This window comes from Myotis nattereri, assembly GCF_964212035.1.
Source record: "Myotis nattereri genome assembly, chromosome: 1".
Lineage (NCBI taxonomy): Eukaryota > Metazoa > Chordata > Mammalia > Chiroptera > Vespertilionidae > Myotis > Myotis nattereri.
The window spans coordinates 152,363,067-152,388,157 of NC_138075.1; the positions used below are offsets into that span (position 1 = coordinate 152,363,067).

The 25,091-nt window shown below is 48.3% G+C and overlaps 1 protein-coding gene across 2 annotated transcripts in view; it reads left to right on the top strand.

Moving 5' to 3' along the window:
- Positions 1-348: 348 nt before the first annotated feature.
- Positions 349-25,091, top strand: part of PFKP (phosphofructokinase, platelet) — a 61,917-nt gene continuing 37,174 nt past the window's right edge. Inside the window, exons 1-3 of one of the 2 annotated variants that reach the window (XM_081095627.1) lie at positions 390-567; positions 13,789-13,862; positions 19,696-19,733. In XM_081095627.1, coding sequence (XP_080951753.1) covers positions 19,719-19,733 — 15 coding nt within the window. In that variant the 5' untranslated portion in view covers positions 390-567; positions 13,789-13,862; positions 19,696-19,718. Of the gene's footprint in view, positions 568-13,788; positions 13,863-19,695; positions 19,734-25,091 lie in introns of both variants that reach the window. The other variant, XM_081095626.1, reaches the window with a different exon arrangement.

A 25,091-nucleotide genomic window follows, 5' to 3' on the forward strand; every position in this document is an offset into this window, starting at 1 on the left:
ACCCATCTCTTGATGTCCCGCCCACCGGCGAAACTGTAATGTGCAGCTCTACCCACCTGCAAGGCTCCCACAGTTGCAATGGTCCTGCCTACCTATGAGGCTCCTCCCATATGCGATACGCCCCTTCTCTAAAGGTCCCCACTCACACACCTGGGCTCTTCCGCCTGCGAGGCTCCCGCACCTTCGAAGCCCGCCCACCAATGGCACGCCCCGCCCCGCCCCGCCCCGCCCCGCCCCGCCTCGCCCCGCCCCTCCATCTGCATAGCGCCCTGCCGAGCTGTACGCCCCTGCCCGTGGCGCCACCTCCGCAGGCCCCGCCCCGTGTGCCCGCCCCTAGCTTCCGATTGGCGCGCACGGAGTGGGCGGAGCGAGCGGTTCTGAGCGGTGGCACCGCGGGCGGGGTGCACTGGCTGCCTAGCACCCGGTCCAGCGCGGTGTCCGGCCTGTTCGCCATGGACCACAACGGTGACCCCTCGGTCCCCAGAGCTTCCTTCCGAAAGTTCCTGGAGCAACTCTCCGGGGCCGGCAAAGCCATCGGCGTGCTGACCAGCGGCGGGGATGCTCAAGGTGCGCTACCACCTCCCCGGGCCGGGGTGGAGGGGGACATCGGGGAGAAGGAATGGAGGTACCAGGGGGAAAATGTGGAGACCCGGGCAAGCGACAGGGGTACGGGGAGAAGAGAGATGTGGGAGAGCAGCCCGGTGCCCGGGAGCCGCAGGGGTACCTTGCGTGGTTGGAGCGGGCCGGGCAGCCTCCACGTCCCTGCGGGGGCGCGATGGGAGGGGTATGGCAGCCCAAGCCGTCATCCGGAAGATGAATTAATTTTCCACCTCCACGTTATTTTAAAAATTGAGGCTGGCGACGGGGTCGTCTGGGCCGCCCTTGTAGGTCATCTAAGTCCGACTCGTAGGGTGGGTCCGGAGGCCCCTGCAGGTGGGTGACAGCGCCGCCACCTCCAATGCCAGGAGTCCCTCCCGCCCTGTGCTGCGGAGGAAACGGCGGTACCCGCAGCGCGTCCGGAGGACTCACGCCCCTCCGCGGCGCGGGCGGGGTCCCCGCTGCCGATTTCGGGACGCGTCCGGGGGCGCGGGGGTCCCCAGGCGGGGTGGCCAGGCGTCCGGCACACTGCACGTTTACACCGGGAGATTTAAACAAGGGGTTTCCGCCGCTCTAATCGCCTTTCCCCTTCCGGCTGTGACCAAACCGAAAACTAAAATGGGTCACTCGGCCTCCCCGCCAGCCTCTCTTTGGGGGAAGGATTAGGAAGCGGGGACTCCGGGACGTCACCAGCACCGAGCGCAGACTCCAGGCGCCCCACCGCCAGCGTGGAGGCGGATTTCGGGGAGATGAGGACAGGAGTCCGAGGCCCGCGGACGCACCAAGAAAATATTTCCATATAATGGGGGAAGGAGTGACACGGCCACGCCCAGGCTGTGGCGCTGGGTGCACATGGGGGCGCCGGGGTTCCCAGGGAGCGGGTTTTCCAGATCCGGGCAAATCCCTGGGTGGAGCGAGCCAACCGCTAGAAAGTGGATGGGCGTTTTCAGGCGGATGCGGACCTGGAGCCTTAAGAACCATGCAGGCGGGGACGCGTCCGGTAGCTGGTGTGTGGTTTCTCCCCTCCTCCCCAGCCCCAGATTAATTTAAAGACTCTGCGGCCTCATTTCCACCTGTTTGGAGGCCACACACAAGGTGGAGGGAGGCGTGGGTTAAGGTTCTGGCGTCCTAGCCGGTGCCCACCCTCCCCGCGACCTTCCCTTTGCCCTTGAGCGGGGCGTGGCTGGCTCGGGTGCTGCCGGTTGGCGCCCTTGGCGCGCGCGTACGTGATGCTTGGCCTGTCGCTGTCCGTGTGCCCTGCGCCCTGGGCCCCAGGCACCTGGCGCATGGCATCCCCAGAGCGTCGGCGCCAGGGGAGACCCTCCCAGTCCTCTTGAACGTGTCTGTCGCAGCGTCAGTCATCGCCCCCGCCCCACCGGCCCACGCCTTTGCCTCCCGGGAAGCAGGACTGTTCTAATTTGATATCCTGGTAAAATGACTCAGGTTTTCAACATTCCAGAGAAAGAAAATGTTGTGATATAGCAGAGGCCGGGACTGAGGAAATGCAGAGTGAAATCAATGACATCGCCCACCTTACTTAAATGAACAAACACCAGAAAATGTGCCAGGCTGGGTCGTGTGGGGTCCTGGTGGGGCTCAGAGTGGATTCCCTGTCAAAGGCTTCAAAAGCACGTGTGCCTGCAGATGCTAGCACAAATGAGGAAGCATCTTAAATGAATGGCATCCTGCCCCCTCCAAAGAGCATAAAACAGTTGGCACAGGAAGGGGAACTGGCCTTAAGCCTCCAGGCTTCAAGGTCAGTGTTTCAAGGTTATTTTATAATTAAGGTGCTATGTCTGTTGAAAAAAATAATATATATATATATGGGTCATTCCTTTGAATCCTTGTCTAAAAATTTGCTTAACCACCTGGTAGTTGGCATACAGGCACTCAGGATAATGGTGCAATAGACAGAATCAGCATTTTCTCTGTTACTCATCCTGGCCCTGCCACTTGTGAGCAGCTATAAAAGAGTTCATTCATTCCGTTAGTCCACACCTCTTCTCAATGGAAAGTATACTTTGAAAACAAAAACTCTAAGAGAAGGTTGTTTGATTGGTGTCCTGTCAGGTTACTAGGAGATGGCAGCTCTCACCTCAGCGGGTAGCATCCTCTTTGATGTCCTGATGCTCCCACCTGGCACATCAGGGCTGCCCTACATTCCTGGCAACCCACCGTGGCGGCTTGTATGCCCTCCCTCCCCCTTCCAGGCAGAGCTGCGGCGGCTGACTGTTTTTTCTTGGACTTCATGCAAAACGCCAGATGTTCTATTTTGAGTCCATGTTGGATCTGCCTGAGCTTTTGGGAGCATTTCTTTCTGAGAGAGCTCAACGGAGACATGCTCAGAGAGTCTGGTCTTGGCAGCGGCAGATTTACAGACCCTTAAAGTAGGTTGTTCCCAGAGATGCTTTGGGCTTTCCACCATTTCCCCACTTTCTCTTGATTCTAAGTTAGATCAGTGTTGGCTTTCCTCTGAGATCCAACAGAAGGATTTTTACAGGTCTTATCTCCAGGCCTAATTACATGGCTCCAAGACATGTGTGTCTTCATTTTGGAGGTGGAGACAAAGACCCACAGTGAGATAATTGACTTAGCTAAGGTTATGTGGCTTTTAAATGGCAGTGGCAGGATTTAAGATAAGTTTTATGACATCTCAATCTAAATGCTTTCAGGCCATGGTGCTCTGAAGGGACCTTTCTCAGAAAATGCCTTTTTACAGTGACAGCAACCACTTTAAAATACAGTGAGAGTGGCTGAAGTGAAGTAACACTTGATTCCAAAGTGATGAAATGCTTTTGATTCCCAATGGAATTTGCATTATATAATCTATTAAAGAACAACAACACCATAAATCCCCCATCTATATTCCTGACTCCCTAGCCCCACTCATTAGGGAAGAGTATTTCTAAAGCTAACTATTTTTTTTCTTTCATTACTTGGGTTTCTTCTGTTGTCACAAGGAATCTGTAGACTTAAACTGATTTTTATTTCAACCTAAAATAAGTTCCCATTGCCAAATGGACAGACATAATCATGACTCAGTACCCACCCTCAAGCAAGATTGTGCCACACACCAAAGGTGACTCATCATCTTAGATACCAGCTGTGGGCTTCCGGAGGGGCTGGTAGGGCTGAGAGTTCTGAGCAATGGAGTGGACCCTACGGGCAGAGTGAACACCAGGCTGAGTCCCTTTTTGCCCATGGCAGAGTGAATAGCACTCACATAAATCTAGTCGATGTAAATCTTCCCATTCATGGTGAGAATAGCTAACATTTGGTGACCATTGCTATGTGGCAGGTGCTAATGCTTCACGTTCTAACTCATCCTCATTTGACACGTGAGCAAGGGAGCTGTGAGATGCACGGAGTGTACTTTGTACATCTCAGAAGTTTGAGGTGTCATCTGCTAAGCAGTAGGGCTGCAGTGGAAATGGGGGAGCCAGACACAGGTGCCATTCCCCAGGGCCATTCCCCAGTGCCTTTCTGGTGCCCAGCACAAATGTTGGCAGCTCACTAAGAAGTGTGGACCAATTCCTTCCTCTAGGCATTCCAGCTGTTTTCTTTTCTCATGAAGTCATGTCAATTAACTAAATCTCTGCTAATCCAACGCACTCTTTCAACTCCTGAGCAATGTCTGGGGACAGTGAACGCCTGGAGATTTGCAGTCAGAAATGTGAGGTACTTTGGATGGGGCCCAGGCACCTAGTTGGCCTTCACTGACGTGGATTTCTTGAACGTTGCTTTGGGGTCCTGCTTGGGGCGGGGGGTGGGGTGGGGCGGGCAGTGGGTTCCTTCTGTGCTGGCCCTGAACTGTGCGGGCATTAGAGCCCAGTAAGATGCAAAGGACAACTGAGAACAGTGGGCATCTCGCCTCACCGCTCCAGCCCCTTACAATCCTGGAATTCTGCACATTCTGTCCGGGGATCTTTTCTTTTCTTTTTTTTAATATATATTTTTATTGATATCAGAGAGGAAGGGAGAGGACAAGAGACATAGAAACATCAATGATGACAGAGAATCATTGATGGGCTGCCTATTGCATGACCCACCCTGGGGATAGAGCCCACAACCCAGGCATATGGTCTGACAGGGAACCAAACCCATGACCTCCTGGCTCCTAGTCAACAATGTTCAAACACTGAGCCATGCTGGCCCGGCCTCGGGGGATCTTTTCTGGTTACAGTGTAATAACTTAACAAAAGTGAATGGGTCTAGGAGGCAGAGCGTTAAAACGCTAATGTTAACCTCATGTACACTGTGGGGAGTCTGTGCAATTGCAAAGTTGTCTACAGATGCAAACACAGTTGTGTGACATTTTGTCATCTTCAAAAAGCATGTTTTCCCCCTTGGTTCAAACCTTTGATCAGGGAGAATTGGGGCCATTTGAATATGATGCACCCATCCACTGGGCTGTCAGAAGCAATTCTAATTAGAGACATGAAGGTAGGGCAATGCCATTCTAAAGGCAGACATCAGAACACAACACTGTCCATCCACTACGGCTGTAATTGTGCCGAGAAGGTGTCTGGCTAAAGAACAGATGGCCATGTGTTAAGGAAGCAGTTGAGTCACTTTTCCAGTTACTCTTTCACCCAGCTTCCTAGGCTGCTGTGTTTTTATGTGTTACCAAGTGTCTGCCAGCAGGCCCCTTTATCCCATGTGTCTCCCCCCTGATACTTAGCATGTTGGGGATTACAGTCCTTGTGCTTGTCAGGAGGGAAGAGGCGGCCAAGCTGCTGGGGAGCAGTGCCCGGAGCTTCTCTCTGCCAGCAGTGAGATGGGGTCTTCCATTTTTTCATTTGTAAAATGAAAGTGGAGTCACTCAGCTCTTATCTCCTTCCTCCCCTCTCCCTTCCTGTTCCCCTTCTCAGTGAAAGGCTGAAGGCCACAGGAAGACAGGAAGGACAAGGAGAATGTGCAAAAGAGAAAGGCGTGTCACTGCTCTGCCTCTGGCCCTGCTGCCCCGGGGTCCACACCTTCCTCTCTGGCCTTGCCGCGGCCTTGCCGCGGTGCAGACTGTGATTTAGAAGGTCTAGGGGACATACGTACTACTAATTGTAATACCTTAAACAATAAAATTTAAAAAAAGTAATGTTACCCCAATAAATGGAATGAAAAAAAAAAAAAAGGAAGTCTAGGGGAGGCCTGAGAATCCACTCCAGCTGCTGGTCCCACTGGTCAGCTGAGGACACACTTCAGTCCTGGGTCCACGGGGTGTTTAGGAACCCAGGCAGCTCAGACCCCTCCAGCAGTTTTCTGCGAAGGTTCTCTGACCAGGAGTTTCACTGGATTGTAATATAGGACCCTGTCTATCGAAAGGTGGAAACGAGTCATCAGTGGGGTCAGAAGTTTCTTTTGCTTAGGTCAGGGGTGGGGAATCTCTTTTCTGCCAAGGGCCATTTGGATATTTATAACATCATTCTTGGGCCATACAAATCACCTACTTAAAAATTAGCCTGCCTTATTTGGTCAAACATTTACTTAACTCACCACTAATGCCTTGGCGGGGCCAGACCAAATGATTTCTCGGGCCTTATAGGGCCCGCGGGCCGGACATTCCCCACCCCGGGCTTAGATGATGTGGGGAAGGGAGCCCTGGGGTAAGCGGTGCAGCCAATCCTCCCCATCTTTAAGATCTGCTTTAACATCCCAGGTCTGTTTTCATTTAACTGTTCCACAAATTAGCAATGGCCTCCTAGGTGAGGGCAGACCTCGGCCCTCCGGCCCTCCTCTCGGGCAGTGGCTGTGTGACCTGGGGGCAGATGAACATGGGAAGGAGGCAGACCTGGGGGAAGCCCTGGTCCTTGGAGAGCCCACGACAGCCTGCGTCAGGGACGCTCCATCTGACCTGGGGCAGTGGCGGCAGGAGGCAGCCTGGGGAGGCGGCAGGGGAAGCCTGCAGGGGCTTTCAAGGAAGAGGTCAGAGCCAGATGGGCAAGGTTCCTGGGGAGTGGCAGGTGGGGAGGACTTTGGATTTAGCCTGTGTGACCCAGAAGCCACCTGGAGGCATTGGCTGCCTCTCATAGGGGTGGTTTTATGGAGGGGGGTGGGGGGAGGGAAGAGGCCAAGTTTAGGATCTCAGGAGGAGCAGGATTGGTCCTTGGGTGGAGGGTTTTGGGGGTGGGGCTGGGCACCTGGCAGGGCCCCCTCTGCTTGGAGGAGGGGACCAAGGGGCATGGGATGGGTTTGTAAATGGAGGGTCCGGCCTCTGATCGGGCTCCCTTTGCAGCAGGAAGCAATGCAGAGTAGCGGGTGAGCAGAGGTGGAGGCAGATAGGGTTGGTCAAAGGACATTCTTTACAGCAGTGCTTATCTGCTTACCAAGGGGGAACCAGCAAACACCAGCGAGGAGACAGGCCACACTGGATACGTGCAGTGGAGTAGTTGCCGCCTTTCAGGAGGAGCTCTGTGCTAATGCATGTGGCAGAACTGACTCAGAACTTCCCTCGAAAGGGCAGGTCGGAGCCGCTGAGCAGTGGAAATGGGGCTTGGGCGGGAGCTGTTCTATGTGTGACTCACCACATGAAACAAGAAGCAGAAGAAGCAGGTGACGTTAATTTTAAATGTATATTTTAGTCAACCCAATAGTTCAATACAGAGCCCATATAAAGAGCATTTAGATAGCTCACCTTATTTTTTCCCAGTGACATTCAGGCTCACTCCACAGCGAGGTTCTGGCACAATGTGCTCCTGTTTAGAGGGTCCCAATTGACTGTTTACGTTGGAATAACATGGAGGGGCTGCTGGCCATGGTCTCACATCTGCAGCGGAGGCTGGGACACAGCGCGGCAGGCAGGCTTTCCCCGCCGCTGGCCAGGCCTGGAGCCGCTTTTCCAGATGTCCGCTTGGCTGCCTCCCTCACTTCTCTGATTCCCCGAAATAGCGCTTCTCCTGGAGGCCCGAGGCCAGCACTAGCTCCTGGCGGACAGTTGCAGCCCCTCTCTGCACCCCACACTCTAGCCCCCCAGCCCTGCTCTGCATTTTATTCTTCCCCTGACCCCCTTCCACCACAGGTGTCATGTGTTTATCCTGTTATTGTTAGCAGGCAGGGCCAGCCCCACCAGGGCCAGGAGCTTCCCCCGAATTTCTCAATGACAGAGAGCAGTGTCTGGTCCAGAGAAGACACGCCTTGCATCTTGGGTGGATGGATGGATGGATGGATGGATGGATGGATGGATGGATAGATGGATGGATGGATGGATGGATGGATGGATGGATGGATGGATGAAAACCCCCCTCGGGATTTATCTAAGTTTTCTGCGGACTTTGAACACAAGACCCAGCAATTTGGATCATCCATGAATCAGAGACTCTCCCAACTTCGTAACTTTGATTCATGGGGGAGCTAACATCGTTATACAGTTCTCCTTAGGATTATTTTTCCTGTCAATTCCTAAATTATTAAAGGGGGAAACTTGATGGAGAAGTCGAGTAGCAAGTGCAAGTTAAGGTGTGCTTTAAGTTTGTTTTCTAACATATCCCACACCTTTGCTTTGGTATAAAGATGAAAGCCATGTGAATTCAGGAAGAAACCAGTAAGAGGGCTGAGCAACCTGACTTTATTTTTCAAAAAAGAGATTAAAGATCAAAATGAATTGGGAAAGGATTATAAATACTGAGAAATGTGCAGGGAACATGTCTAAATGGGATCCGAAAGGAGGTTTCTGATACTCTTCAGATCACATAGGAAATGACAGAATGAATCCCAGTTATTTTATCAGAATCAACATATTCTTTGTTTCTTACAAATTACTCAAAGTTTAAATTTCACCAGAACAGAATCTTAGGAAGCATTTGGAAACCTGGAGTCCACCCCACTCCCTGATTCAAGGAAGAAATCACGTAGTGACTAGCTTACCTACATGATGGTTTAGCAAGAAGATGTTAATAGGTAACGTCAAGAATAACCAATGGACACAAACAGTAGGGGGCATGTGCTGGGGGCGGGCGTGGGTGGGGAGAATTCAATGGGGGGAAAAGGAGACATATGTAATATTTTCAACAATAATTTAAATTTTAAAAAAGAAAGAAAACAATCTAACAATCTACTCTTTCTATTTTATCTAAAGTAATTACCACACACTTTCCCACTTAACTCCTTCCTAATTATTTTCAAACTTTAGTTTTGGTTCCCATCACAGTATTGTACATCCCCTGAGGACTGGGGTTTAAATTTTTGCAAACGAGGAGGACATTGCTTTCCAAATATGAAGATTCTTACTCGGTGGCAGGATTGCATTGCCCCATGGAAATGATTGTGAAAGCTGTTTTAATTCCCAGGTCTGGCTCCCAAAACCAAAACAAAAGCAGAGTGAATGGACCCAGCTGTGTGGAGCTGTCACTGAAAAAGCAGTCTGAGTGCAGAGTGAAAGGCCCCGAACGGTGTGTTCTGAGTGGATGACGCTGAGCCCCAGGACAGTGCTCTGCAAAACAGTGAAACCAGAACCTGGCCCTGCTCACGCAGCAGACTGTCAGGCCCCAGTGCAGGGGCCGGTGTCGATCCCGGCCATGTGTGTGAGAGGCCACGGGTGAAAACGGGCTTTTTCTGTGTTGCTCGGTGTTTGTCCTCCAGGGTGCTCCTCGGAAGGCAGCCACCTGGAGGGCCCAGCCCCTGCAGCATTTTGGGTTCCAGCTGTGCACCCAGTTGAAAAGGAGAGCTGGTAACCGAGTGGGCCCCACACCACACAACAAAACTGGAAGGGCAGTTTTTTCTTAAAGTTCCCTTTGGTGATTCTAACGCACAGCACAGCCATTGCCCTAGGGCAACGGTTAGGGCAGCGGTTCTCAACCTGTGGGTCGTGACCCCTAAGACCATCCTGCATATCAGATATTTACATTATGATTCATAACAGTAGCAACATTACAGTTATGAAGTAGCAACGAAAATAATTTTATGGTTGGGTCACAACATGAGGAACTGTATTTAAAGGGCCAGAAGGTTGAGAACCACTGCCCTAGGGAATTAGGTCTTATTTTAAGGTAAAATAAAATGAAGACCAAGGTTTACACACCAGCTTTGCTTCGTCGTTTATTTATTTTATTTTATTTTAAATATTTTTTTACAGAGAGGAAGGGAGAGGGATAGACAGAAACATCGATGAGAGAGAAACATCGATCAGCTGCCTCCTGCACACCCCCAACTGGGATGTGCCTGCAACCCAGGTACATGCCCTTGACCGAAATCGAACCTGGGACCCTTCAGTCCACAGGCTGACGCTCTATCCACTGAGCCAAACAGGCCAGGGCCGTTTATTAATTTTGCTCATGTGGCTATCAGTTCATCTGCTCAGAGCCCAACCTCCCAGTCTCCCCAGGAGCACCCAGGCCCCTGAGGCTGCCTTGTGCATCAGCCAGCCCAGGTGCTGGGGCACTAAGCTCAGTTTTTCCTGCTCTGAGCAGAGGACGCCCCTCAGGCCCAATCAGGAGGCTGCTAGCTCCCAGCTGGGGGAAAGGCCAGCTGGTTTTACTAAATCACCGGACCTAGGAAGTGAATAAAGCCTGTGAGGCTGGGTGCTACTGCTCAGAGGCAGTTCACCTCCTGGGAGCTTGGTGAGTGAGCAGTGCTCAGGGTCCTTCCCTGCGTGGGAAACTCCTGGGGCCCGGGAGCCCCGGCCTGGGGCCGCTGCAGGAGGAGGGGTGACAGGCCATTTAGCCGTGAGTACAGCTGCACCCCAAGAGGCAGGGGCAGACTGAAGCCAAGGAGCTGACGTGAGGATTGTTCAGACGGTGTGGGACAGAGGTCAGTGTTGGGCTGGCTTTTATTGCACAGGGATCTCCTGGGCTCACCTCTGGGTCATGTCCCCCTTGTCACAGTTTCACTCTTGCCATTTCTTATCCACTTCTAAAACCCCCAACTTGTCTGTCGTCTTTTATCCCGCTTTTATGAAGTTTTCCCTCCCCCTACCCCACCCCTTGGGAACAGGGGCTTCAGGAAGGGAGTAGTGGGGTGTCAACCTTGCAAATCTCCCCGAGACAAAGCACTGGTGTGGTGTAGCATTGGGTTAATTTAGCAGTGACAGTGGCCACAGCAGAATACAGGCTTAGACTCAGGGAGCCTGTTGGGAGGGACCCCGAGGGCTTGTTTATCAGGTCAGGTCTGAGGGTTGAGGAGGCTCCATGCACACCTGACCCTGTGAGCAGGGAGATGTGGGCCTCAGCCGTAGGTGCCATAAACCTACACAGGGTTCCTTTTTCTCCGCATCCTCATCCTCGCCAGCACTTGTCGTTTGTTGATTTGTTGATGATAGCCAATCTGAGAGGTGTGAGATGGTACCGCACTGTCGTTTCGATTTGCCTCTCTCGGATGATTAGTGACTTTGAGCAGGCTTTCATATGTCTCTTGGCCTTTCTTATGTCTTCTTTCGAAAAGTGTCTATTTAGGTCCGTTGCCCATTTTTTGATTGGGTTGTTTATCTTCCTTTTGTTAAGTTGTATGAGTTCCCTGTAAATGTTGGAGATTAAACCCTTATCGGTGATAACATTGGCAAATATGTACTCCCATGCAGTGGGCTTTCTTGTTGTTTTGTTGATGGTTTCTTTCACTGTGCAAAAGCTTTTTATTTTGATGTAGTCCCATTTGTTTATTTTCTCTTTAGTTTCCATTGCCCTAGGAGCTGTATCTGTAAAGAAATTGCTTCAGCATATGTCTGAGATTTTGCTGGCTGTGGATTCCTCTAGCATTTTTATGGTTTCCCATCTTATGTTTAAGTCCTTTATTCATTTTGAGTTTATTTTTGTGTATGGTGTAAGTTGGTGGTCTAGTTTCATTTTTCTGCATATATCTGTCCAATTTTCCCAACACCATTTATTGAAGAGACTGTCTTGACTCCATTGTATGTTCTGGCCTCCTTTGTCAAATATTAATTGAGCATATTGGTTCGGGTCGATTTCTGGGCTCTCTATTCTATTCCATTGATCTATATGTCTGTTCTTGTGCTAGTACCAGGCAGTTTTGAGAACAGTGGCTTTGTAATACAGCTTGATATCTGGTATTGAGATCCCATCTACTTTGTTCTTCTTTCTCAGGATTGCTGTAGCTATTTAGGGTCTTTTTTTTAATATTCCAGATAAATTTTTGGAGAGTTTGTTCTAGGTCTTTGAAATATGCCGTTGGTATTTTGATGGTGAGTGCCTTGAATCTATAGATTGCTTTGGGTAGTATGGCCATTTTAATGATGTTGATTCTACCAATCCATGAACATGGTATGTTCTTCCATCTGTTTATGTCTTCCTCTATCTCTTTTTTCAGTGTTCTGTAGCTTTCCAAGTACAGGTCTATTACCTCCTTAGTTTATTCCTAAGTATCTTAATTTTTTTGGTGCGATGGTAAATGGGATTTTTTTTTAGTCTCTTTTTTTGCAAGTTCACTTTTGGTGTATAGAAATGCCATAGATTTCTTGGCATTAATTTTGTATCCTGTTACATTGCTGAATCCTCATGCACTGCTGGTGGGAATGCAGACTGGTGCAGCCACTGTGGAGAACAATATGGAATTTCCTCAAAAAACTAAAAGTGGAACTCCCATTTGACCCAGTGATCCCACTTCTAGGAATATATCCCAAGAAGCTAGAAACACTAATCAGAAAGGATATATGTTCATAGCGGCACAATTTACCATAGCTAAGATTTAGAAACAGCCTAAGTGCTCATCAGTAGATGAGTGGATTAAAAAACTGTGGTACATCTACACAATGGAATACTACACTGTGGTAAAAAAGAAGCAACTCTTGCCATTTGCAACAGCATGGATGGAACTGGAGAGCATTATGCTAAGCAAAATAAGCCAGTCAGAGAAAGATAAATATCGCATGATCTCACTCATTTATGGAAAATAATGAACAACATAAACCTGAAGAACAAAAACAGATCCAGAGACAGAAAAGCATCTTTCAGACCGTCAAACCTCAGAGGGAAGGTAGGGGAGGTGGGGGCATGGGGGAGAGATCAACCAAAGGACTTATATGCATGCATATAGGCCTAACCAATGGACACAGACAACAGGGGGGTGAGGGCATGAGTGGGGGGGTTAAGTGGCAATGGGGAGATAAGGACACATATGTAATACCTTAATCAATAAAATAAAATAAAATTTTAAAAAAACAAAGATCATAAAAAAAATCCTATATAATAAAGGGGTAATATGCAAAGTGTCCATCATCCCTCACAAGATGGCTGCCCCCATGTGTCACAAGATGGCCATGCCCATGTCATCACAAGATGGCCACCACAAGATGGCCGGCAGGGGAGGGCAGTTGTGGATGATCAGGCCAGTAGGAGAGGACAGTTAGGAATGACCAGGCCTGCAGGGGAGGGCAGTTGAGGGCAATTGGGCCAGCAGGGGAGCAGTTAGGCATTGATCAGGCTGGCAGGGGAGTGGTTAGTGGGTGATTTGGCTGGCAGGCACTGGTTAGGGGCAATCAGGCAGGCAGGCAGGTGAGCAGTTGGGAGCCAGCAGTCCTGGATTGTGAGAGGGATGTTTGACTGGCAGTTTAGGTCCAATTCCTGTGGGGTCCCAGATTAGAGAGGGTGCAGGGTGCAGGCTGGGCTGAGGGACACTCCTCTCCCCCACCCCTCCATCCTCCAGTGCATGAATTTCATGCACCGGCCTCTAGTAAATAAATAAACCTGCACAGGTGTGAGCCAGGGGCGGGGCATCTCTTTCCTGTCCCAGGTTTATCCTGGTCAGGTGTTATTTATAGAATATTGGTTTATTTATTTATTTTTTTCATAAAATGGCATGACTTGTTTTGTATTTAAGGCCACTGATGAAATTTTTTTTACGCTGGTGATGAAATTGTCTATTTTTCACCTCCTCCTCAACTCCCAGACTGCTGGTCCTTTTTAGTACTATTTTCTTTGAATTTGGCAAACTATAAATAAACACCTGTCCCTTGTGTTGTTTTGAACTGGAAGGAGTTGCCTGCAGGGTTGTAGGGAATCAAGGCAGCTGGTGGCTGAGCAGAGCTACTCTAATTAAACGTGCACCAGCCATTTCTCCAAGGATGTTCACCTGTGGATGAGCTTGCAAATGCCCAGCCCTCTGCTCTGCATTTCCCCAAGATCCTGATGCTATCCCGGATGCAGTATGTCAGGCCCATCTTTCCTCCAGGAGACTTCTGAGAGGTCACAATTCCCTGTGGTCGCGGCCAGTGCATGCCTGTCTCTTCTCTAACTGCTGTCCTGTCCTTGCCAGGTATGAATGCTGCTGTCCGTGCTGTCGTGCGCATGGGGATCTACACGGGGGCCAAGGTGTACTTCATCTATGAGGTCAGTGTCCCACGGCAGTCCTGCCTTCTCTGGCTCCCAGGTATCTGTGCCTTGCACTCGCCCGGAGCTCTCACACCTGCTGGGGTCAGGTCCTGCTGACTGAAACGCAGGGCCAGCAGTGACTGCATGCTGAGGGCCAGCAGGGGAGCCCAGTCCCACCAGAGCTTACCTGGGAGGATGTGCTCCCTGGTCCAGATGTGCCTCTGAGATTTGTGTTGGGGAGCAAGGGGTGGAAGGCATGAAATTCCATTTTGATGTCAACTGGTCTTGCAAGATTAATGATCTCAAACTGGTTGTATTTGTAGCTCTAATTCCTTATAGAAGTGATATATGTAGAGTCACTTAAAATGGGATTGAATTCGAATAAACATTAAGATAATTGGGATAAATTTTCATAAAATGGCATGACTTGTTTTGTATTTAAGGCCACTGATGGAATTTTATTTACGTTGGTGATGAAATTGTCTATTTTTCACCACCTCCTTCATGACAGCTTTGAGCTTTTCATCCTTAATGTAAAGCCCAATCCCTACTGTTTATCTGTTTTCTTCAAACTGAGGCCTCTGAAATCCAGCAGCAATCCTGGTGATCTAGGGATGGGTGGCGTTTGGGTGGAAGGTGTCAATATAGTTTGGAGCACATGATTTATTTTAAAAATTACTAGGAAAACTGTAATTTATGTTTAGATTTTAAATTTATAAAACACAATAAAGCTTATAAAAAGGATAAAAGAGAATATATTTTTAAATAACTTAATTCATTCAGTATCACTGCTAGTGTTTTATGCTGATTCTTCCCAATGTTATATATGGGAGAGACTGGGAGGAAATATGTACATTACTAAAATTACAAAGGAATTTTGTATAGTACATTTTCTACCTACCATTGCACTCTATATACCATGTACATCTCACAACTATTGCTTTAAATGTCTATATAATATTCTATCATGTTGATGTCTCAACATTTACCTGGCCCTTTGTTTACTCGGTCGTTCCTTTGCCAACCACTGGACTATTTGGGTCCCTGCCCATTTCTCAACTATCATAGCATAGCAAGTTCCATATTAATATCTGAGGCTCTTCTGTGCTGTGTATTATTATTGTGATCCCAAGGCACTGACTGAATGGGAAGACACGGCCCTCATACTGGGTCCTGATGTGTCTCACCAGTAATTTCTGATACTTGTCCCAGCCCACTCTGCGCCCCCATGCTACCTCCAAAAGTGGTACCAAACCCACTGGTTCTGTGTGTGTTGCCCTCCTCTGACTCACTGGAGTGACCCTTTCCTAAAGTCATTTTCTTCTTTTGTGACGTGACTCCCATGGTCTCTGCTCATTGGTCTGAATAACCATTTATCGTTTGCTGCAAAGATGTTTCCTCCCATGCTTTGGTTTGCTTTTCTACATTGTGGTTCTGTGGGTTCGGGGTTGTGTTCAAACCGTGGGTCCCATCAAAGCAGTTCCAGACTATTGTTCTGTCATTTTCCACTTGAATGTGTTGAGGGTCAAATTGCCCTTGTGGATGTCCGTCCAGGCCCTGGCCCGGCAGCCGCTGTCTCCTGTTCACTGATGTGGAATGAGCACATGAGACACAGGGCCACAGGCACCACTTTGCCGGCTCCCCTCCCTTTGATGTTTGAGTTTGCACTCAGATGACTGTTCCGCTTCTGCTGAGGAGCGTGCATGCATGTGCCCAGCTTCCTCTGCCCTTTTATTTTATTTTGGGGAGGAGAGGGCATTGCATTCTGCCTTTGAACTGGAGAGAAGACTCCACACCTCCCTGATGGCAATTCCTAACATGTGAACGTGGCTTTAAAAGTCTCTGGGGGGTTGGAGAACCCTCAGGTCAGCTTCTTGTTCTAATTAACAAAATGTTTTCAGCTTTGCTGAAGACGAATTTACTTAGACTTGTGGTGTACAGCATGCTCCCCTGGAAACCTTTGATTGCACTGGCTGCTGCTCCGTCAGTGTCTGTGGCCCTCCCCAGTGATGCTGCGGCCGTGCTGAGCCGGAGACGCCCCCCACAGGACGCACCTGGTCTTCATGATGACTTTGCAGTGTGTGCAGGGAAGGGAAGGAAGTCATTTTAGTTATTTTATGCTTAAAAGAACTGACTCATCCTCCTGGACAGTTTGCTGGGAAGAGAGATCAAATCCCACATCAAACACCCCCCAAAAAATTTCTGGAGACTTTTTTTATGTTTTTATTGATTTCAAGAGGAAGGGAGAGGGAGACAGGAATAGAAACATTAATGATGAGAGTCATTGATTGGCTGCCTCCTGCCCCCCCCCCCCCCTACTAGGGACTGAGCCTGCAACCCCAGATTGTGTCCTGACCAGGAATCAACCACTGAGCAACACTGGCCTGGCTGGAGACATTTTGATTGTCCTGTTATGAAGGGTGGAGGCCAGGGATGCTGCGCAACATCACACAATGCACAGGACAACCCCCAACAAGGAATTATCTTGCCTAAATGTCAGTAATGCTGAGGTCCAGAAACCTGCGTTAAACCAAAGGCCAAATCTGTACTGGTTGGTTTGAATGTTGGTAATCTGATGGGGCTAGAGCTGATGGCTGTGTGCCTGTCCAATGTTTGAGTACTGGACCTGACCGTCAGATTTTAAGAGTTTTGTTGCGTGTGATTTATTTTTAATATTTTTTTCAATCATAATTGACAGAAAATATTATATTAGTTTAAGGTGTATAACACAGTGGTTAGACATTTATATAACTTGAAAATGATCACCCTGATAAACCTATTACAAACTGACATGATACAGAGTTATTACAATATTATTCCCTGTGCTGTACACAACATCTCTGTGACCATTTTTATAACTAGCAATTTGTACTTCTTAATTCCTTCATCTTTTTCACCCATCTCCCAGCCCTCCTCCTATCCCACAAGACAATCAAAATGTTCTCTGTATCTATGAGTTTGTTTTTTTTAGCTTGTTCATTTATGTTGATTTTTAGATTCCACATATAAGTCAAATCATATGGTATTTGTCTTTCTCTGTCTGACTTATTTCACTCAGCATAATACCCTCTAGGTCAGTGGTTCTCAACCTTCTGGCCCTTTAAATACAGTTCCTCATGTTGTGACCCAACCATAAAATTATTTTCATTGCTACTTCATAACTGTAATGTTGCTACTGTTATTAATCGTAATGTAAATATCTGATACGCAGGATGGTCTTAGGCGACCCCTGTGAAAGGGTCGCTCGACCGCCAAAGGGGTCGTGACCCACAGGTTGAGAACCGCTGCTCTAGGTTCATCCATGTTGTCACAAATGACAAGATTACAGTCTTTTTTATGGTTGAGTAATATTCATTGTATATATACTAGAGGCCCGGTGCACAGATTTGTGCACGGGATTCCTCAGCCTGGCCTGTGCCCTATTACAATCCGGGACCCCTTAGGGGGATGTCAGACTGCCAGTTTTGGGTGATCCCTGCCAAGCCTGCGCAGATTGGGCGAAACCTGCAATCCAACATCCCCTGAGGGATGTAGCAGTGCTGAAGCAGCAGGCAGCTGGGGAGGAGCCCTAGCTGGGGCCAGGCACTGCGCCGCTGCCACTCATCCTGGCCCCGCTGCACCTGCCACTGCTGCTTGGTAGTGCTGCCACAGAGGTGTGAGAGGCTCCTGCTGCCGCAGGTGCACTCACCAACAGCCTGGCTTCTGGCTGAGTGGCGCTCCTGCTGTGGGATCTCACTGACCACCAGGGGGCAGCTCCTCTATTGAGCGTCTGCCCCCTGCTGGTCAGTGCACATCGTAGCAACTGGTCGACTGGTCGTTCTGGTTGTTCCGGCCATTCAGTCATAACGATCACTTAGGCTTTTATATGCATAGATACCACATCTTTTTAATTTTATTTATGTTTATTTTTTATTGAATTTTGGGGTGACTGGTTAATAAAATTATATAGGTTCCAGATGGGCAATTCTATAATACATCATCTGTGTATTGTATTTTGTGTTCACCATCCCAACTCAAGTTTCCTTCCACCACCATTTATCCCCCCTGTACCACATCTTTCTTATCCATTTCTCTATCAATAGGTACTTAGGTTCCTTCTATATCTTGGCTATTGTAAATAATGCTACAACTGAACATAGGGGCGCATATGTCTTTTTGGGTTAGTGTTTTGAGTTTCTTCAGATAAATACCCAGAAGTGGAATTGTTGGGTCATACGGTAGTTCTATATTTAACCTTTTGAGGAACCTCCTTACTGTTTTCCATAGTGATTGCACCAATTTACATTCCCAATAGTGCACAAGGGTTCCCTTCTCTTCCCATCCTCATCAGCACTTACTGGTTTACTAGTGACTAGAGGCCCAATGCACAAAATTCATGCTAGAGTAGGCCTTCCTTCCCCAGCTGCCGGCACGGGCTTCCCTCTGGCACCCAGGACCTTGGCTTCCCTCTGGCCGCTGGCAGGCACCTGGGACCCAGGCTTCCCTCGCAGCCCCAGTTTCATCCGGAAAGACGTCTGGTCTAATTTGCATATTGTGCTTTTATTATTATAGATAGCCATTCTGAAGGTGTTAGGTAGTATGTCATTGTAGTTTTCATTTGCATTTTTCTGATGATTAGTGATGTTGAGCATCTTTTCATGGCTATTGGTTATCTGTATGTCCTCTTTGAAGAAGTATCTATTCAAGTCTTCTGCCCATTTCCTAATTGGATTGTTTGTGTTTTGGGTGTTACATTGTATGAATTCCTTATATATTTTTAATATTAGCCCCTTATCAGATGTATCACTGGTGAATATCTTCTTCCATTTAGTAAGTTATCTTTTCATGTTGGTGATGATTTCCTTTGCTCTGCAAAAATTTTGTAATTCCATTTATTTTTTTCTTTTGTTTTCTTTGCCTGGGGAGACATATGCAAAAAATATTGCTAAGAGCAATGTCAAAGAGTTTACTGCCTTTGTTTTCATCTAGGACATTTTTGTCTAGGAGATTTATGGTTTTGGGTCTTACATTTAAGTTAATACACTTTGAGTTTATAACAAGAAACATGACTATAACGGTGTAAGAAAGAAGTCTATTTTTGCATGTATCTGTCTAATTTTCCCCAAATCACTTTGTTGTTGTTGGTCGTTAATCCTCACCTAAGGATATTTTTCTATTGATTTTTTTAGAGTGGAGGGGAGGGGAAGAACAGAGAGAGAGAGAGAAGCATGGATGTGAGAGAGACACATCAATTGGTTGCCTCCTGCATGTGCCCCACTGGGGTGAGGATAGAGCCTGCAACTGGGGTATGTGCCCTTGCCCGGAATTGAACCTGACACTCTAACCACTGAGCCAAACCAGCTAGGACCCAACATCATTTATTGAAGAGACTGTCTTTACCTCATTGTGTAGATTTGCCTTCTTTGTCATGATTAATTGACCACACAGATGTGGGTTTATTTCTGGGCTCTCTATTCCGCTCCTTTGAGCTACATGTCTGTTTTTATGCCAGTACCATGCTGTTTTCCTTCTTTTTTTTTTCTTTACATTTTTTAAAAATAATTCTTTATTGCTGAAAGTATTACATATGTCCCCGTTTTTCCCCCATTGGCCCCCTCCAGCCCATCCCCCTGCTGCAGGCCTTCAGCACCCTATGGTCTGTGTCCATTGGTTATTCATATATGCATACAAGGTCTTTGGTTGATTACCTTCCAGCCACCCACCCTCCCCTGTCTTCCCTCTGAGATTTCATACTCTTTCCATGCTTCCATGTCTCTGGAACCACTCCGTTCATAAGTTAATTTTGTTACTTAGATTCCACATAAGACTGTGATCATATGATACTTGTCTTTCTCTGGCTTATTTTGCTTAGCATGATACTCTCCAGGTCCCTTCATGCTTTCTCAAAGGGTAAGTGATTCTTCTTTTTTACTGCTGCATAATATTCCATGGTATAAATATACTACAGCTTTTTTAAAGATGGGCACTTGGGCTGTTTCCAGATCTTAACAATTGTAAATTGTGCTGCTATGAACATAGGGTTGCATACATTCTTTTTTTATGTATATATATTTTTATTGATTTCAGACAGGAAGGGAGAGGGAGAGATAGATAGAAACATCAATGATGAGAAAGAATCATTGACCGGCAGCCTCCTGCACGCCCCCCACTGGGGATCAAGCCCACAACACAGGCACGTGCCCTTGACCGGAATCGAACCCGGGGCCCTTCAGTTCACAGGCCGATGCTCTATCCACCGAGCCAAACCAGCCAGGACCATACATTCTTTCTGTTTGGTGATTCGGGTTTCTTAGGATATATTGCTAGAAGTGGGATCACTGGGTCAAATGGCAGTTTCATATTTAATTTTTTGAGGAAACGCCATACTGTTTTCCACAGTAGCTGCACCAGTCTGCATTCCCACCAGCAGTGTAGTAGGGTTCCCTTTTCTCCACATCCTCGCCAGCACTTGTCATTCCTTGATTTGTTGATGATAGCCACTCTGACAGGTGATACCACATTGTCGTCCTAATTTGCATCTCTTTAATCATAAGTGACTTTGAGTTTTGTGTGTTTTTTTTTCATAAGTCTCTTGGCCATCTGTATGTCCTCTTTGGAGAAGTGTCTATTTAGGTCCTTTGCCCATTTTTTATAGATTGTTTGTCTTCCTTTTGTTAAGTTGTATGAGTTCCTTATATATTTTGGATATTAACCCTTTATCAGATGTATCATTGCCAAATATGTTTTCCCATACAGTGGGCTCTCTCTTCATTTTGTTGGTGAGTACCATGCTGTTTCAGTGATTATGACCTTGTATAGTTTGCTATCAGGTAGCATGACATGTCCAACTGTGTTTTTCTTTCTCAAGATTGCTCTGGCCATTCAGGATATTTTGTGGTTCCATATAAATTTTAAGATTATTTCTTCCAGTTCTGTGAATAATGCCATTGGTGTTTTGAATCTGTGGATTGCTTTGGGTAATATGGACATTTTAACAATCTTAATTCTTCTTATCAATGAGTACAGTATATGCCTCCATTTATTTGTATCATCTTCAGTTTTGTTCTCCAGTGTCTTATAGTTTAACTAGAGGCCCAGTGCATGAAATTCGTGCATGCAGGGGTCCCCTCAGCCAGGCCTGCACCCTCTCGCAATCCAGAACATCCCTCTCACAATCCAGGACCCCTGGATCCTAACTGCTCACCTGCCTGCCTGCCTGATCGCCTCTAACTGCTCTGCCTGCCTGCTTCATCACCCCAACCCCTCTACCTGCATGCCTCATCACCCCTAGCCACTCTTCCTGCCTGCCTGCCTGCCTGATGCCCCTAACTGCTTGCCTGCCTGCCTGATCACCCCTAACCACTACTCGCCTGCCTGTCTGATTGCCCCTAACTACTCTGCCTACCTGCCTGATTGCCCCTAACCCCTCTGCCTGCCTGCCTGATCACCCCTAACCACTCGCCTGCCTGCCTGATCACCCCTAACCACTCTGCCTGCCTGCCTGATGCCCCTAACTGCTCTGTCTGCCTCATCACCCCTAACCACTCACCTGCCTGCCTGATGCCCCTAACTGCTTGCCTGCCTGCCTGATCGCCCCTAACCACTCTGCATGCATGCTTGATTGCCCTTAACTGCCTCTGCCTTGGCCCCTGCCACTGCAGCTTTGTCTAGAAGGACGTCCAGAATGACGTCCAGAAGATCATTCAGCTGTCCGGTCTAATTATCATATTAGGCTTTTATTATTATAGATGCTTGATGTTGTCCCAGAGGTCCCATAAACTTTCATTATTTAAAACATTTTTTCTTCTCTTTGTTCTGATTGGGTGTTTTCTGCTACCTGTCTTCCAAACCTCTGATTTAGTCCTCTGTTTTATCTAATGTGCTGTAGCATCATTTCAGTTATCGTATTCTTATTTCTGGTTTCTTTATGTAAATTCTCACTGAGATTATTTACTGCTAAGTTCATTGAGTATCCTTATAACTATGTTAAACTATAACTGATAGATTACTTGCCTCGATTTCATTTAGTTTTTTCTGGAGTTGTGTCCTGTTCTTTCATTTGGGGGATGCTTCTTTGTCTCCTTATTTTGGCTGAGTCCCTGTGTTTGTTTCTTTGTATTAGGCAGAACTGCTACATCTCCCTGTCTTAGCAGAGTGCCCTTATTTAGTAGGCATTCTGTCAGGCTCAATGGTGAGTCTGTCTGATCACCTGAGCCATGTGCTCCAGGGTGGCCTTTGTGTGGGTTTTGTGTATAGTTGAGCCTTGATTGCTATGGGCATGTCTGTGTTGCATTGACCTTCAGGCAGACTGGCTATTCGGGCTGCCCATGACTACAGTGGATGAGTTGTTGTGCAGGGCCCGACCCCGCAGAGTGGGAGTCACTTTATCAGAGCTCTCTGTGCTAGCCAAGTCCACCCTTTGGGTGTGTCCTTTGTGGAGCTGGCTGGGTGGTGCTCTTATGTGGTCTAAAGCTGGCTACCAGGTGTGTTAGTTCTGGAGCTTCTTAAGAGAGGCTCCAGTGCAGGTTAAGGTCAGCCACCACTTGTGCCTGGCTTGGGGCTCTCGGTTGGAACTACAAAGTCACCTGCATTTGGTTGTCACTTGTGCTGGGCTTGGAGGTATTTGGGAGTTGCTATGCGGTCAACCAAGGTCGACTGACAGTAGTGCTCCGATTGAGACCCTTTGGTGGACCTCGTGATGTGAATTGAGGCCAGCCACCAACTGTGCTTGTGGCCTCTTAGCTGAAGCTTTATTCCAGGCCAACACTGGCCACAACTTATGCCAGGCTTGTTTAGACTGGTTGCCTCTTGTGGTGGGTTAAAGCTGCTTAGCAAGAGGTACAGGGCCCCCTAGACCAGCCACTGCTTGGTTGGGGTTTGTGGACCTTTAAGAGATTTTAGGAAAGTCCATGGTCTGAGTCCAGGAAGGTTGCTTTTGTGGAAAGGCCACTGAAAGAGGTTCTGGTGAGTGTGCAAGGTGGGTGGGGTGCGGCCTCAGGGTGTCACCAGGGCGGGGCTAATGGTGTTAACTAGGTTACTGAAGAGCTCAGATTTTGTGCCCACCTGCAGCTGAATGGCAGGAGGACTCAACAACACCGGAGAGAGTTGCCTCAACCCCTGCTCCTCCAGCCCTCGTCCCGAAGCTAGTGAATTCAGTTCTTCCTGTATGTATCTGGTGTTCTTGGAGCTGCTACCGTGCTGGAGCTCAGAGCGAGTGAATATGTGAGCCAGTGAGTCTGTGCTCTGGCCCTTTAAGAGGAATGCTTGGGACTCCAGCAGCTCTCTGTCCCACTCAGCCACAATCTCAAATGGTTTTCACAGCCAGAAGTAATGGGACCTCTCTTCCCAGCACTGGTACCCTGGGGCTGGGTCCTCTCACTCCTCAGGGGCCACCTCTGCAGCTGAGATATCCCTCCGATTCTTAATCATATGTGGGTGTGGGACCAGCCTGTTCCGAATCTCCACCCCTCCTACCAGTCTCAACATGGCTTCTTTTTTAAATCCTTAGTTAGAGGCCTTCTGGTAGCTAGGCTTTAGGAGGTTATCAATGATGGTTTTTCTATAATTTGGTTGTATTTTGATATGGTTGTGGGAGAAGGTGAGCACAGCATTTACCTACCCTGCCATCTTGACTGGAAATCTGTTTGTTTTTTATTGGCACTCTGGCTTGTGTCTGTCTGTCTGTGTTCTGGCGATATTTAGATGTATCCCGACCAGTATCTACCAGACTCCCACATTTAAAAACAGAGGCATTGAGATGGAACACATCATCTGGGGTGCCCATGTCTACAAGCATTTGAACTCCTTTGGAGGAGTCTTGACATAGAAAAGCAGTTTGTTCTCTCCATTCTCAACTAGGACAGGAGGGCTGCAGGGTCCACTTCCCTCATAGGTAAAGGGGTCTTCCTCCTATGACTTGTGGGGGCTGCATTCTTCAAGTCCTCTCTGCAGGAAGTGCCCTCTGCTTCCTGCCCCTTCCAGCAGGGGGCATTGAGGAGGCCTGAGTCTTAGCAGCCCCATCTCCACTAGGGAAATCCAGGACATTCTACAGTTACTCCATTGGGAAGATGCCATGGTTCTAATTTTCATACTAACTGTTTTATTGGTAATTGGCACATTTGATAGAAGGCGTCCCAGGGCGTCCCACTGATTGCAGCGAGTGTGACTTGGCCCTAGGAGTGTCAGGTCTTTGACGTCCTTGGATATGGAGGGGAAAGGGCACAGCTTGCAGATAGAAGCACTTGCACTGGAATCGCTTGTCTAGAGGTGATGCAATGCTTCTGGTGACACCCCGCCCCCCACTCTTAAAGAGAGAGAACTTCTAGTGAGTGGAAGGGGTTTCAGTGTCCGCCCTCCCTAGGGGCTCACCCAGTCCCTTCTCAGCCCCACAGGACTTCGCACTGGGGGTCAGTATTATCTCATTGAATTGAAATCGTTTGGGTGTCATCATCTCTCCTTGAGAGATGTAATGAACCTGTATCTGCTATTCTAAAATATGTCTAAATCTGCTAGTTTTTCCCAAGTCATTTGGGCAGCAAACCTGAGTGACGCTGCGTGCAATCCTTTCTTGCCCACCCTGTGACTGTCCCTCAAATGGGAGGAGGCGACTCCCCTCGAGACAGCGCCAGCCCACACATGCTACACTGTCTGTGGTGCTTAGGGTTCCAGTTCTGGCACATCTGCCACCCCACGAGTTTTGGGATGTGATTATGAACCCACATACACATCCCAGTGTCATGTCAGGGGATAAATAAACTAACCTTCTGGCCCTGTTTCCTCATCTGTCCAGTGGAAATCTTATTTACCTTCCTGCACTTGGAAAGTGTTGAGCACAAGCTGGGCAAAGGGGGTTTGGGGCTGCGGGGTGGGGTGTGATGTGTGTGCCTTTGACTCCATTGGTTTCCTCCAGGCTCAGAATCTGGAGAATGTGGGCTCTGATCTGCATTCACTTCTCTAAAATGCCTCTCAGAGCTGCAGCTGTGTCCACGTGTTCTGCTGTCTGGGTCCTGCGCTAACGGACAGGGTTGCCTTCTACACCACACACCAGCGTGCTATTGGCATTTGTAGGGGATGATGTGAGGGTGGTGGTGGGGTGTCATGAAGGGCAGGTTGCTTACGCAGCAGTCGCCAACCTTTGGACCTCACGGACCACCTCACTGGTGGTCTGTGACCACTGGTTGGCGGCCGCTGGCTTAGAGCATCCCTGCCTCTGCCCTGAGGAGCCAGGACTACCCCCCCCCCCCCACACACACACACACCCCACAGTCA